The sequence below is a fragment of the Apteryx rowi genome, unplaced genomic scaffold (genome assembly GCF_003343035.1).
Source record: "Apteryx rowi isolate R43461 unplaced genomic scaffold, aptRow1 scaffold_332, whole genome shotgun sequence".
Lineage (NCBI taxonomy): Eukaryota > Metazoa > Chordata > Aves > Apterygiformes > Apterygidae > Apteryx > Apteryx rowi.
This window is the reverse complement of record NW_020449775.1, coordinates 838,127-852,273: the sequence shown is the minus strand read 5'-3', so window position 1 is coordinate 852,273 and position 14,147 is coordinate 838,127. Positions and strand designations below refer to the sequence as shown.

Here is a 14,147-nt window from a genome sequence, read left to right as displayed (position 1 = left end):
TAAGGTTAATATTAGGTCCATCCACAAATGGAGGGCTCCTTTGCAGCTTTCCATGGTTGAAGTGAGGGGGAATGAGCACAAGGAGTTGGCCAGGAAGGTCCCATCTCACCCCATTAGAGCCTTCCTGGGAGAAGGAGTCAGTCATCCTCAACCCACCGATGCCCCAGCAGCATTAATTTCTATCATATCTGACCTTGGTTAAGAACCAGCCCTGACCTACACTTATCCATCCATGTACCGTTTCATGCCAAATGCACACAGCTCCGCAGGGTAAGGCTGAGTGGAGACACCCCACATGGAGCCATCAAGAGRCAGTTGAGGCTAAGGAGTATTTGCTCAAGTGAATCAGCACTGCTGTCTCCAGGGCAGTCGGACAAGAATGACTCCCAACAAGTTGGAAATAAATAAGGTTTCAGAAAAAGATGAAATCTACTCGTGCCTCCTGGAATACTCCTTCAAGGAGCCTCGCTGTACGAGCCAGTTTGCCTTTTACATTTCTTCTTCTGTGCTTCTTGTGAACTTCTGCAAATATGCTGCCTTAATGTTTTAATGGATGATTTAAATTAACAGCATTTTACCTCAACCTGGCTTGGAATGAGAATGATTTCTAGGTTACTGGCTAATGACAAGGCATTTTCATACAAATCATGGTAAATTTGTATCCCAGGATACCAGGACGCTTGAACAAGAGCTGTAATTTCCCAGCCCTTTCTCCAGTGTGTCAAAAGAAGAAAAAAGGCTGCCTTATATAAATTGCAGAGACCAGTCTGAAAGCTCTTATCACAAGTCAGGAGCAGAAGAAATATAATTCAGTACCTGGCTTTTAGAGCAGTTCATGCCTGAAGCCTGTGAATTCCCAAGGAATTTGTCACACCCTGAGAGGCAGAGTGCAGGTCTGCCCATATCAGGGGCAGGACATCAGTCTGGCTGTATGGGGAAAGATGGGCGACACGAGTGAAGCTCCTTCCACCTCATGGGGCAGCTGTAATAAATTCAAGCAGCAAATGAAATAGTTTGAGGAAGATGGTGTCCCTTTCTGCGCTAGCTGTGGGTGGATGGCATGCCCCTATACTCTCACATACCCTGGGCCATGATTTGGCCTGACGAAAATGAATTCCTGCCGTTATCAATAATAAGCACATAGTACAAGTTGCCTTTTGAGGGGACAATGACATAYCTAGAATATGGTCCTAAGACTGAAGAACAGTGAGTTCCTTGGCCAGGAAATATGCCCTATCTGGACATAGGACTTTGAAACTCCTCAGATATCAATTTCATGTTTTATACCAAACTTCATGGAGGCTGAAGCACAGATAAATTTTTGTGACATTTTCACTAAAGGCATAAATTCTTTAGCTTAACACTAATGCTGAGTTTTCATCATATAAACCAAATAACCTTCAGTATAACTGGCCTTATTTTCTTTTAGAAGAATGGAGAAGTACCTGTGAAATCAGGTGACTGACAGCCCTGGAAATTAAATATACCCACAGCAGAGCAGATTGCTTTGCTGACATTTCTTAAGTTGAGCTAGTAAAACCAGCTGGGTGAGATGCCACCAAAACAAATGCATACTTTTCCTCTGATTTAGTGGCAGCATTTTAGAATGTTCAATATAGAAGGGTTTAGTATCCCAAGAATCCCATGGGAAATAAGATGAATCCAAGAGGGACATTGCAGCCAATGCCTCAGTGAGAACAAAGTCATTACTCCCCAGTATTACCCCTGAGGTAAGGTCTTGGGCCAGGTTCAGGCTCCTCRCAACCAACCAGATGCTCCTTGTTCTTGTTACTGACCTGTCGGTCATCCAGTTTGTGGTATTTCTTTAGCATTCTCATGTGTCTAGGTATATCTACACCACAGCCGTGATGGAGGACTTCAGTCTTTGTAAGGGCATCTCAACGAATGCAGTAGGGCTGCACAGAGCCAGCACCGATGCGGACATCAACCCAGTGCCTCAGGTTCCTCACCAGCCTCTTCTGGGATCTGCCTCTGCCAAATCATCCCAGCTCTCCCAGGACTTTTTACTCAGCAGAGCTGAAAGCCTCTGCCCAGAGCCATCGTACTGCTCATCAACAAGCCTGAGAAACAGGGGACTTCTGGGTCTGGTTCAGACCTGCTCAGATACTGTCTCCCTCATATTCCCCACCACTCATCGCTCCCCATCACTTGTCACTCCCCACCATTCGTTATTCCCCACCATTCATCACCCCTCTTGCYTGCCCTCACTACAGGCCTGACTACCAGGATATGCTTCAGCACTAATACACCAGGGGCCTAATACAGACAATTATTCAGCTCAGAAGGGCAGAGCTGGTATTTCAGTAAAAACCCAGTTCTTGTGTGTTGACTTCCTGAAATAAATCCAGACTACTATAGATGTGCAAATTAAGATTTATTTCAATATAAAGTGCAATGGTACAAGTCTTAACGGTGTAGCTGCCTGCTTTGACTGTTGGATCTCTGGTGCTGAATCATCTTGCAGCAAAATTACACATTTGTAAGATGCAGAAATGACATATATGTTGCTCTCTTGTAGAAGATGAAGGAAAGCATTAAGAGCTTTCGGTGTGTGATTTGAGATTTTTGGTTAGATTGCTATAGCTAAGGCCTAATTATCTATATTTAACAAACTTAAAGACAGTAGGTAAGCTATAGGGAATCAACATATGCATCCATATTACACATTAAAGCCTATAAATAAGGAAGTGCAGGTTAAGATCTCTAGCTTCACCTGAACAGCAGCAAAAATGAGCTTGCAAGCACAGAACCTCATGATCTCCACCTCGCCAATGATAGATCTGACAATCAACCTAAGAAGTGCTGATCAGTAATGAGTACTCACTGGATAATTATGAAATTTGTTGTTCAGCTCTCATTTGTATTCTCTTAAGCAAGCCCTGCCTTAGCATATGGGCTGTCATCTGATCTGTCTTGACGCTGAGCCAAATTTAAACTACTAACTGGAAGTAAAAGTAGAATCAATTGAATTAAAGATACCAGATTCTCAGTCCCAAATCTATCCTGTATTTATGTTACATCACATAAATCATTTGAAATTATCCTCTTCATTTTTAGGTTAAAGCCTTACTACATATGAACCATTTCATCTGAACTGCAGAAATCTGTTCTATTTCTTTGTTTATTTGCACATATTTTTGTAGCAGCCTTAAAACTGCTAGACCAGCATGTGTACAAGATGCACAAAAGCAGCACTGCTCCCTACACCAGCGCAGTAACTATGTTCTTTCAGCATGATTTAAAGCATTGATCCAAACCTAGACAAAGTAAAATGGACATGACATAGAAAAGTTTATCTATTTTTAAATGTCTTCCTCAAGTTTCCATCTTTAGAGCATATAGAGTAGTCTAGATCARTTATGAGCAGGATTTTCCCCAAGACCAAATCATACTCTGTATATGCCAAAATCAGTCATGTGCTTTTGGAATCCATAGGATATTCATAGTTTGACAGAACAATACAAGCAGCATGTGGTTACCAATATCCCAAGCCACCATATTTTCTTTGGAGCCTACACATACTCTAGCAGTTAACATCAGAAAAAAAGCAGATGATCATTTTGTATTTGTATGCATTGCTGCCTCATGGTCAACTTGTTGTACACCAGGACTCCCAGTTCTGCAGAGCCGCTTTCCAGCAGGTCAGCCTGTACTGGTGCATGGGGTTATTCCTTCCCAGGTGCAGGACTTGGCAATTCCCTCTGCTGAACTTCATGAGGTTCCTCCCTGACCATCTCTCTAACCTGTCAAGGTCCCTCTGAATGGAAGCACAACCATCCAGTCTATCGGCCACTCCTCCCAGTTTTGTACTGTCTGTAAACTTGCTGGGGGTGCATTCTGTCCCACTGCCCAGGTCACTAATGAAGATGTTGAACAGTATTGGACCCAGTGTTGACACTGGGGGACACCACTAGTGACTGGCCTCTTGCTGGATTTCATGCCTTTGATCACAACCCTGCGAGCCCAACAATTCAGCCAGTTTCCAGTTCACCTCACTGTCCACTTATCTAGACTATATTTCATCAGCTTGTCTAGGAGGAAGTTATGGGAGACAGCGTCAAAAGTCTTACTAAAGATATGTAAGGTTTCCAATTTCAGGAGAGAGGGCATTTAGTTTTATGACTACAGGAAATATAGATTCCATATGAGCCATTTTGTATTATTTAGGAGTCCTAAAGAAAATTCAAGAAGTAATTTTACAAATCACAAAATGGATCTACTCCCTTCACAGCTTCCTTCAGCTCCTCCCATCTCTTGAAAGATGAGCAGAGGAAAGGCAAACTGTGTTTTCAGCATGGTTACTCCAGAGACTGATGGAAATAGTTGAGGGACTGCTACGAGATGTTAACCATGCTAAAAGGACTATGGCAGATCCCATTCAGTTTATATAAGTGGTCTTTATAAAATAAATGAGGTTATTCATGAGCAAGCAGAGAGGAGATGACCCAGAATGATACAGTCTTTCTGAGGTATCTGAGACCTCATTAAGGGTTCATCTAGAGATACCTGTACTAACTTGTGAGTTTGGCTTGTGGGCTTGATTAAGGATGTGGAGTTAAGATATGATCTGCCATTCTGCTTGCTGCCTTTCTGTGCAGAGGTAGGGCAGTCACAAATAAYGGTGCTCAAGTACTTAGAAAAGCAGCAAACTGCAGAAGCACAGGATGCCTGGGAGGACCAGCTATCTTGCAGACATGAACCACAAGGTCAGACCCATCCTGCATCCACCAGGCGGAACTGAGCATCAGCACAGAGCTTGCTGCTTCCTCCTGGCCCTATGCGTCAACTAGAGGAGACCATCAACAGAAAGTGGAGGATCTCAAAGGTAGGTTACAACCAGTCCAGATCTCCTTGCAATTAAGCAGGTTCAAACAAGTTATTTGAAGAGGCACAGGATGAGGGAATGCTCTGAGGCKATGTCTGGGAGTGAATCATAGCCAGTCATGGAGAAGTGGGTGTTCAGAAAAAAGAAATGGAGATTCCCCCGCGTCCCCATTTCTGCTACAGCCATGGGGAACATTACAGTGCAAAGAAGGAGAGTTTCTTTAGTTTGCCATTTAGAGACGCTTGTCACTTAGAGGCTCTTTTTCTTTAGCTGTAGTTGCATTTGGTTAAGGAAAGGAGATGCATATTCAGTTCTTCATCTCACTTTCCTTCTCTTCGCAGTCACTTGCTACCTCCCCAGTCTGGCCATGTGCATTCCCAAAAGGCCATCAAACTGGGAAAATCACATGCATAACCRGTTGTTTGATGATATTACTTTTCCATATTATTAAGTTTTTATATAAGACATTGTTAAGTATCCCAACCAGCCAAGCCAGACTAACCTGCCCAAGCAGCTGAGCAGTCCATTAAGAGGAAAATGGAAGCAAGATGTGGCAGACAGCCCACAGCAGAAAYGTAACAGATAAGCGAAGTGCACAGGGAGATACATCAGTCACCAGAGCAGTAGGAATAAGACATGATTTAAAGGTATAAAAAGTCTATCAAWCATCCAAGTACCTAAAGAACGTATCTCGTGGTCCCAACAATTTATGGACACTGTTTAAAGGATCCATAGTCTAGCTAGCTGGAAGGATCAGACTATTGTTAAGAGCTTGTAGAGTTGTAAGAACAGCAGCTAAAGAAAGAGGTGGATCTAAAATCACTTCTGCCCTTACAACTATGGAGGAATGAGCATTTTTCCCCACAATATGTCATCACTGCTAGAAAACTGGCATATGCCTTATGCATCTACAAAAGGGAGGCGTGAAATTCATCTTTCTTCTGAAACACTGGATATTAACCATAGCTCGATGCTGGAATCAGTGCCCCGATGGTCCTACTGATACTCACCCTGGTGGCACGACGCAGATCATAGGTCTTGCTTGTGTGCTCAGGATAAAACTGCTCCCCAGTGTGAGATCAAAAAAGAATTCCCCCAACACCCTCTCCTGGCCCAGTCAGTGAGGGCTGCTAGTCAGCTCCCCATGCTCCTGTAAGTTTTCCATCTAAGACATTTCTTTTCTTGCACTGGTGATGTCCTTGATTTGTCCTGCCTTCTTCATGTTGCTGCACGTGGGAGAAAGCTTTGGGGGGCTTTTCTGGCTTGTTACTGTAGGTTTTACTGTAGGTTTTAAGCATGGGAACTTTCTGAAGCCTGGCTAAAAACCTAAACAAAGTCTGTGCCTGTGACCAACACRRTCTCTTCTTGTTTTTTATTGCTAAGTTCTTTGCATTCCTCAAGTTCTTTAGATGATGGGTTTCAAACTACTTTAGCAATATAATAAAATTCTTTGATGACATTTGCTTATCATCTCCATCTCACACATGGAGTCAAGGCCAGGTCTGGCAGGCATTCGCACTACCTGCAGGGACGGTGCCCTTGGGAGGCTATGCTTGAATGACCTAAGCCAGTGATCCAGAAGGGAGGGAAGATGCCTCAAGCTTCAGCATCCTCCAATGTACTGTGTGGGCAGAGACAGGACCCAGAATCCCCTYATCCACCCGATCTGTCCCTTCAGTGCTGTTGTGTGGTAGAGAACAGGCAGGTGGGCATTTCCCTGAAGGACATGAAGGACATGCATCACTTGCTGCAAGGGCTGGGTGAGATTTATAGGCAACTTGAATGGTGTAAGAAGAGTGAGGTTTGGGGGTGCACTGGACTTCAGACTACTCCTGACAAACTGATTGTATCTCACTATCACTCCTGAGTGATTTGCTAACCATGATGAAGCAGAGCCATGATTAGAACATAGGCTTTCCTCACACCTTTGAGTAAAAGGCCAGATTTAGTCTCCTCAGCATGGATACAAGCAGAAAAAAAAAATGCTTACTAAGAGCTCACCAGCTCCTGTGGATTATTCCTCATGTCTTGCCTTACACAACCTTCTAATTAGCTGAGATGGAAATGACTAAGTGTAGYGACAAACTACAAACAACTTCAAACAAAGAATCTGAAGGGGAAGCTATATACCAAAACCAAAGCAATACCGTTTTATAGAACTAAACCTATTTCTTTTATGCAGCTTTCTGAAGACAGAAGTAATTGGCACATAATATTCCAAGAATGAAATGAAGCACCTCAGGAGGTAAAGGTGGATATGCTGGTTTCCACCAGTTGGGAGCTTCACCTTGTATTTCTAGTTATTTGGAAACTCCAAAGCAGAGGTTGCTATATGAAAATCTCAAAGAGACTGCTTGAATCAATGAAGTTTCAAGAAACATCATTCCCTCTAGGGCTAATATGAAAAACAAACAAACAAACCAACCAAATCAAACAAAACAGATTCTTTTTCATATTAATTGGGACTCACCAAGTAAATGTTTCAGTTGTCATCTCTGCCTCAGCTAACCTTGCCTTTTCTAGTTTTATTGATGTAAATTATGTCCTTTCTTCATCTGCTTATATGCAAGCGTGCCTCAACAGCACCTTCCTGTGCTGAGCCCTGTGATCCTCTCTATCTGACAGGCTTTAAAAGATACAAGGGCGATTTAATTGAAAATTGAACATTCAGAACTGAGGACAAAAAAAAAAAAAAAAAAAATCAATCATAACTTGTGGGATTAAGCTACCTTAACAGCTTTACAAGAACTCAGCAGAATGCTCATTTTTAACAAAGTAGATAAAGCATTATGTTTAGCGACTAATTTTATCCATTACTAAGGGGAATTAAATTCATAAGGGCAGATACAAACTGCATGAAATCCTGGTTCCAGTAAAAGCAGTGTCAAAACTCCTGTTGGTGTAAGCCAAGTTGTAAGCATCTTACCTTCCAACAAGCAGTCAGAGTTGTAGCTGGATTACTGCCTTCTGTGACATTTTGAAAGGCTCACGTGCCACCGGGTGGTTGTATTTCACCAGAGGTGTCCTCAGGTTATGAGAGGGAGGACAGGAGAGGAGATGTGGTCTCCCTCCTCTCCTACAATGATCCCAGATAGATCGGCACCTCTGGAAATCAAATGTGCTCCTGTTATAATGAGAATCTGTTCTGGAGGACCTAAATCAAAAGTGCACAGCAGACAGGACCCAGCACTTCAGCAGGGTTTAGGAGAGAACAGCAAATAACTTGCCCACAGCCACAGTGGAAACTTCTACAGCAAAACCTCCTGGCTCTTAGATAGGTGCTATAAATTCAAGAGCTGCTTTCCTTTTTCAGTTACATCAGGGAAATATATTTTTCAGTTCTTACTATTTTAAAATACTTTTGTAAAATGATAGAATACATTTAACGTCTGTGTTTAAGAATAAAATCCAGATTTGTTATAATGGCAGCAGTTTCCATATTTGCAATAAACCCATGAAATTATGTAATTCCAGGGACCTAAAGATCCTTGAAGGACTTTGCAAAGCAGTATGATCTCTGATTTAGGGATGTATTTATTTCTTAAGAGAATATTTTCCAATTCAAAAGTCTTGTAGCTGCAGAATGCTTCCTCTGGACACACTGAGCTCTCTCACTGCTGAGTCCCCGCGCAGCTTTCCAAGAGCTCCTGAAAAACAGGCCTTGTCTTCCTCACCTCATATTCTTATAGTGAGACTCTCAGGAATGGCAGTCTCTGTGCCAAATGTAGGCTTAAGTAATTAGCTTAAGATCATAAAGAAAAACATCTGCAGAATTTAGAGCAGATGTAGATACTGTGGCCTTGAATATTGTTTTTAAACTGACTGCAGAAAAAAACCACAGAATTATACAGATCATAATTATTGAACAGTTATTTGCATGTTACATCTGAGTTACTCAAATAACAATTTTTTTTGATTAGAAATAGACTTTTGGATCCTGTACTTGGAACCTGATTTATCTTTAGTTAAATACCTCTTAAATCAGTGTTAAGCCATTGTGCTCTATTCAACAGCTTTTAGATTGAGCCAGCTCTGTGCTCCCTACAAAGGACTAATTACACTCTTAAAACAAACACCATTTTATACAATTGCTGCATAGAGAGCCATGCTAGTGATTTTTAAACTAATCAGACATAATTCACTTCTTTCTTACAGTCAGCAAACGGGCTTGAATAAATGCACCCAATGTTCGGCAGAAAAATCTTTGCCTCAGTCTCTACCATCCAGAACTCAATCACGCCTGGAAAAACAGCAAATAAGCGTTTCCCTTCTTGGGCACAAGTAAACAAGCAGCCAGTTTAAGCTCTGTTTGCAAAAGTTAAATAACAGTGGTATAACATAAACACCTGAGAAAAAAAATGATGCCTGTAGCACTCACCACATCCTGGTTGGGCAGGAATTGTTAACAGAAATGCTGAAACTTCCTGAAATACTGACAACTATTTGGTACAGAAGATGAGTAAAGAGAGAGATAAGCAGTCAACTTTGCTCCAACCAACATTAACAAAAACTTTGGCAGAAGTGGTTTGGGCCCTTTGTCTTTTGTTGCTTAGTTGAAGACAAGGATGAACAAGCATGAAAAAAGCCACAGGAGAAGACAGTTATAGGAATATGTGCTGGATATCAATGTAAGCACAATCTTTATTTCATTTTGAAATTTAAGAAAAAAAAAATTCCAAGCACTTGCAAATTCTCTGTAGGTCAAGGGACAGTATTATTTTCTGAAAGGATACTTTCCCAGCAGACATCCAACTTTAATAAATGCTTCTTTTCATAGTGAAAATAACTCAGTACAGCCTCTCCAATGAAAACATTTTTCCTCTGGCACAACCAGGCTTTATTTCTAACCTCAGATCTGGTTTCTAACCTCAGGTCTGGTTACTTTGAGATCAGTCACTTCTATTGATTAAAAGATGGAAAAGCAAATATGAAAAGAATTTCTCTTCAAAAGGCAGTTTTCTACAGCTATCATTCATAACATATGAACAAGAGGAAATAATAAAATAAGGTCATTCTGCACTGCTTCCTTTCTGTAATTTTATTGTGTTAATCTAAATAATTAATACAAATATAAAGCTACTCCATTCTATGAAGATTAAGAGACTTTACAGTATAAAACTCCCTGAGATACAATACAAGCATTATATGYAACTTAAAGGAAAGGATCACATACTTCTTCATTCCATTTAAACCATAATCAAAAAGTAATATTAATTCTTTCCATTAAAAGAAGAACATAATTGCCTTAATTTCCTCCACATCTACCCCAACAATTCTAGGCATAGAATAAAACACTTTTTCAAAATGTATTTGAAAAGATTTTTCTATTTAGAATAGAAAATAAATTGGCTTAATTTTTTAATGGATGGATTGTATATACATCACCTGCAGCATCTTGTGGAGTCTAGTACATGATCTACAATCCAATTTGCTAATACAAATTTATTTCTTATCATTGAAGTTGGGCTCTACAAACTGAATTTAAAAAAGACAGTCCTTCACTTATAACAGTATGCCTACTATTAGCTTACTGCCCATCAGTCCGTAGAGCGAGCCAAAAGTCAGGCTAGATTTGTAGAGATGCTGCATAACTGACTTCAGCAGCTGTAGACCAAGTCTGAACTTCCTCCCAAATCTAAAGGGAAATCTCTGCAATGCTCATGCAAACAGTATGAAACTAGAAAAGGCTGCTTTACTTCCTAAGCAAGTACTTTGCAATAGTTTTTACCAAACTGCAGCTTTCGTTATAAAATTCTTGAAAATACTCAATACATTACTTACAAATACAGCACAATCGTGATCTTTTCATTCAAAATGATGCTTTAGATTATTGCATGACTGTTTTCTGAATTCTATAAAACTTTAAATACTCTACAATTTCAATTCCTGCTTCTCTTGGAGAGACTGAGAAAAAATTATGAGTTGCAATCTTTGGAAATTCCCACACTAGGTATTAAGGCCTGATCTACTGCCTGTGGCATTACTAATGATTACACAGAAGCTTGTGTGGCAGGAAGCTTTCAGGGAATGCTACAGAATTTAGAAATACTGAAAAAATACCCTATTTTTAGCAGTCTGACGAATAGCAGTGCAGTTTTAAGAAGCAGTTAAAAAAATAACTCATTACTTCTAAGAACAGATTTTTGTATATATTTAGGTGAACTGTGATTAAAAAATAGACAAAAAAAAGGATAGATCAAAAGGAGATTCTGCTATCTTGACACCAGCTATCAGTGTTAACGCTATATTTAGAATTATTTTTTAAAAGCTCTCAAAACAGCAGTTTTGCAGAATTAGTAGCCACTGGGCAGAGGAACAGATGGTATGCAATGAACAACAAGCTTCTGCTTTAAACTATCACTTAAGACCTGTTTGAATGAAAATGCAGCAGCAGGCACCATTCCTACTGTGCTCTGCATTGAGTTAACCGTCTTCTCTGCTTTCCACATAAAATCCCTACAGTAACTCTGCAATTAACAACAGAAAAGTTCCTGAAGCACTTTTAACTGTCTCTCCTTGCACAAAAAGATAAGAGAATAAACACCGGAGCCAGCACGATCTGACCTGGTAAATCTGTACCAAGTTACTTGCAAACTTCATTATTATTACAGATTTTTTTCAATAGCCTTTAGCTCCCCGCTTAGCTAATCATAAGGAACATCTAATTTAAAATAAACTACAGGCAGCTGTCAGCTAATGAATATAAAGCACACCTACTTGACACCCCTTATTGCTCGAGTCAAACCAAATCTTATTCTAACCTAAACACTGCTCACAAATGCYAGTAAACTCACCTCTTCTGACACCCCTCACTCCTTTCAAACTGCCACTCCTGTTTCCTCTCCTGCTCCGTTCCCCCTGCTTTTATTCCAGGTGACATCTCTGGGCAATCCCATGACCTTAAACAGGTGCTGGATGAATCCCATAATCACTCTTGCAGGGCAGCACTTTTTACCACCAAATCTTACAGTTGCAGGAGGGGGGGAGGGTGCTGAGCTTGCYGAGGACCAGGAAATTGCAATTGAAGCTTCTTTCTAGATTACAGCATACAAGATACCAGTAACCAAAAAGTATCACACACTGACTGCTAGGAAGATCTTAGCCCAGCAAAATGGCAGAATTTCAAAGGGCTGGGAACAACTACTGTAAGTTTTCTCCGTAGGCACCGATTGAGGAAGTTTTAGCTTGCGAATCTATTTGTATACTGAAAAAAAAAAAACCCACCACACCCTGAGGTGGAAGAAACCCTCAAAACCAAAGGAAAAAAATAGTAACTCTTCCTCTCCCTTTCATAGTCTTTCTTTGTAAAATTTAAGTTTTTAACAACAGTTTAGATGTTATTCTATACAGTAGTTTTCTTTTGGAAAGGTGGTGCTTTGGGGCTTAGGCTGTTCTGTTTTTCTTTTTTTTTTTAATTATTATTTTTACAAACAGCAAAGCGGCATTCTGAATAGCCCATCACCTGGCAGAATTTTTAAAAATGCATGCTGTAAACTAAAATAATCTCTACATATTCTAATGACAACAGAGAAATAAGTTAATCTTTTTGGATACATATTCAAGAGAGTAATAAAAAAATCTGGAGTTCTGAACCTTTCCCTGCTTTTTCCTATACGGCAACTAGTTTTGCAGGGAAAACATGCAGACTCCTGTAAACATCAACTAATTCCTGAATGAAGCAAGGGTGGGAATGTTCTGACTTTATTTCTACATTCTGCTTTTTCCTGTACTTCCAGCTCTTCTCCACTTTCATACAGGATAAATGTGTTTTTGGCTTTGGTAGGCAGTGGAAGAAATACTTCATACTATCCGAGGTGTCTGTTCCACTCGGACCCAGATCCTTCCACGCGCTTTTTCCTAACTGGAATTTTTATTTGGCTCAAGGAGTTATTATTTGGCTGCTGCAATTTAAAACACTGCTAAAAAGTGCTACTATATCATTACATTCTTTCATTCAACACTTGAGGCTCAAAATTTGTCTGCAAAAGCTTTTTCATATTCACAATAATCATGGTTGAATATATTTGCCTTTGTGTAGCAAAAATATGTCTTCAGAGTACAGAAAGCCAGCACTGATCACGTATCTCCTATAAGTAGAAGAAAGTTTCATGGTCCAGGAAGCTGTCATTGCTGACAAAATTGGTTTCAGCTGTATGGCTGAAGAACTCAGCATAGTTTATTTATGTCTAGCTGTGCACAACTGTAAAGGTTTCAGATCTGCAGGACTTCTGGAAGCTTAATTTTAGTCTTGAAGAACTGCCAGACAGTCCTTCGTACTTCCATAATGTTGCACTTCCATAAAGAAATCTCCCTTTCGTCAGCTTTTCACAGCTTATTTGCCTACATCTGTATGCTTTCCTTGCCAAGGACAGACCTCCACGTACCACTCTGGCCAAGCAGGTGACCTCTGCGAGGGCCAGCCCTCACTCAGCCTTGAGGAGGTCCGCTCCCGGGAGAGGCCCACCAAGCCTCACCCGCCAGAAACATCAGCTTTCAAACCAGCTGGCCAGATTTCGCACGGTCTTGATTTGATTCCCAGCCGTCCTCACAGCCTCGCAAACCTTGCAGTAATGTTCATCCCAGAAGGAGGTGACGTGGACCTCATATTTCTTCCTCCAGGCGAAATACCTCCGGTAGCTGGGCTTGTTCTTATCGAGGAATTTCAGGTAGGTGGCCAGCCGCCGGGGGCTGGGGAAGTCATCGACGTGGATGAAGGAGTCGGGCGGGATGAAGCGCTCGTAGTTGGCTCTGCGGGGGCCGAGGACAACGGGCACGGCGCTGGCGGCGAAGGCGTTCCTCCAGAGCTTCTCGGTGATGTAGTCGGTGTGCTGGGAGTTCTCGAAGGCCAGGTAGAACTTGTAGGCGGAGACGGTGGCCACCACGCTGCCCTCAGCGAGCGCCAGGCCCCGCGCCCCATACACGTCGATGGCCAGGTGCTCCTTCAGCTGGCGGTAGTAGCGCACGCGGGCGTGCTCCTCGTTCCAGTTGCTGATGACCCAGGCCACCAGGCGGGTCTTGCGGGGCAGGCTGAAGGGCYGCGGCGCCGGCGGCGCGTAGAGGTACCCGTAGGGCACGAAGACGTCCGAGTCCGCCCGGTAGGACATGGTCCAGTTGAAGAGGCCGGCCAGGCCGCGGAGGCCGGGCGAGTGCGAGGGCGACTCGAAGTTCATCCAGACCCAGATCTGGGCCGGGGGCCGCGGCGGGGGCGCGCGGGGCAGCGCCTGGGCGCCGCGCAGCGTCAGGTCGCGGTGGTGGAAGAGCACGGCCCGCGCCTCGCCCAGCCGCCGCCGGTCGGCGCTGA

General features: G+C 42.1%; 1 protein-coding gene across 1 annotated transcript in view; it reads right to left on the bottom strand.

Annotated features, from left to right (window-relative positions):
- Positions 1-906: 906 nt before the first annotated feature.
- FUT4 (fucosyltransferase 4) overlaps positions 907-14,147 on the bottom strand; it is a 16,414-nt gene continuing 3,173 nt past the window's right edge. Inside the window, exons 2-4 of the mRNA XM_026071899.1 lie at positions 11,641-14,143; positions 7,773-7,951; positions 907-982 (exon numbers count right to left, since the gene is read on the bottom strand). Coding sequence (XP_025927684.1) covers positions 13,333-14,143 — 811 coding nt within the window. The 3' untranslated portion in view covers positions 907-982; positions 7,773-7,951; positions 11,641-13,332. The remainder of the gene's footprint in view (positions 983-7,772; positions 7,952-11,640; positions 14,144-14,147) is intronic.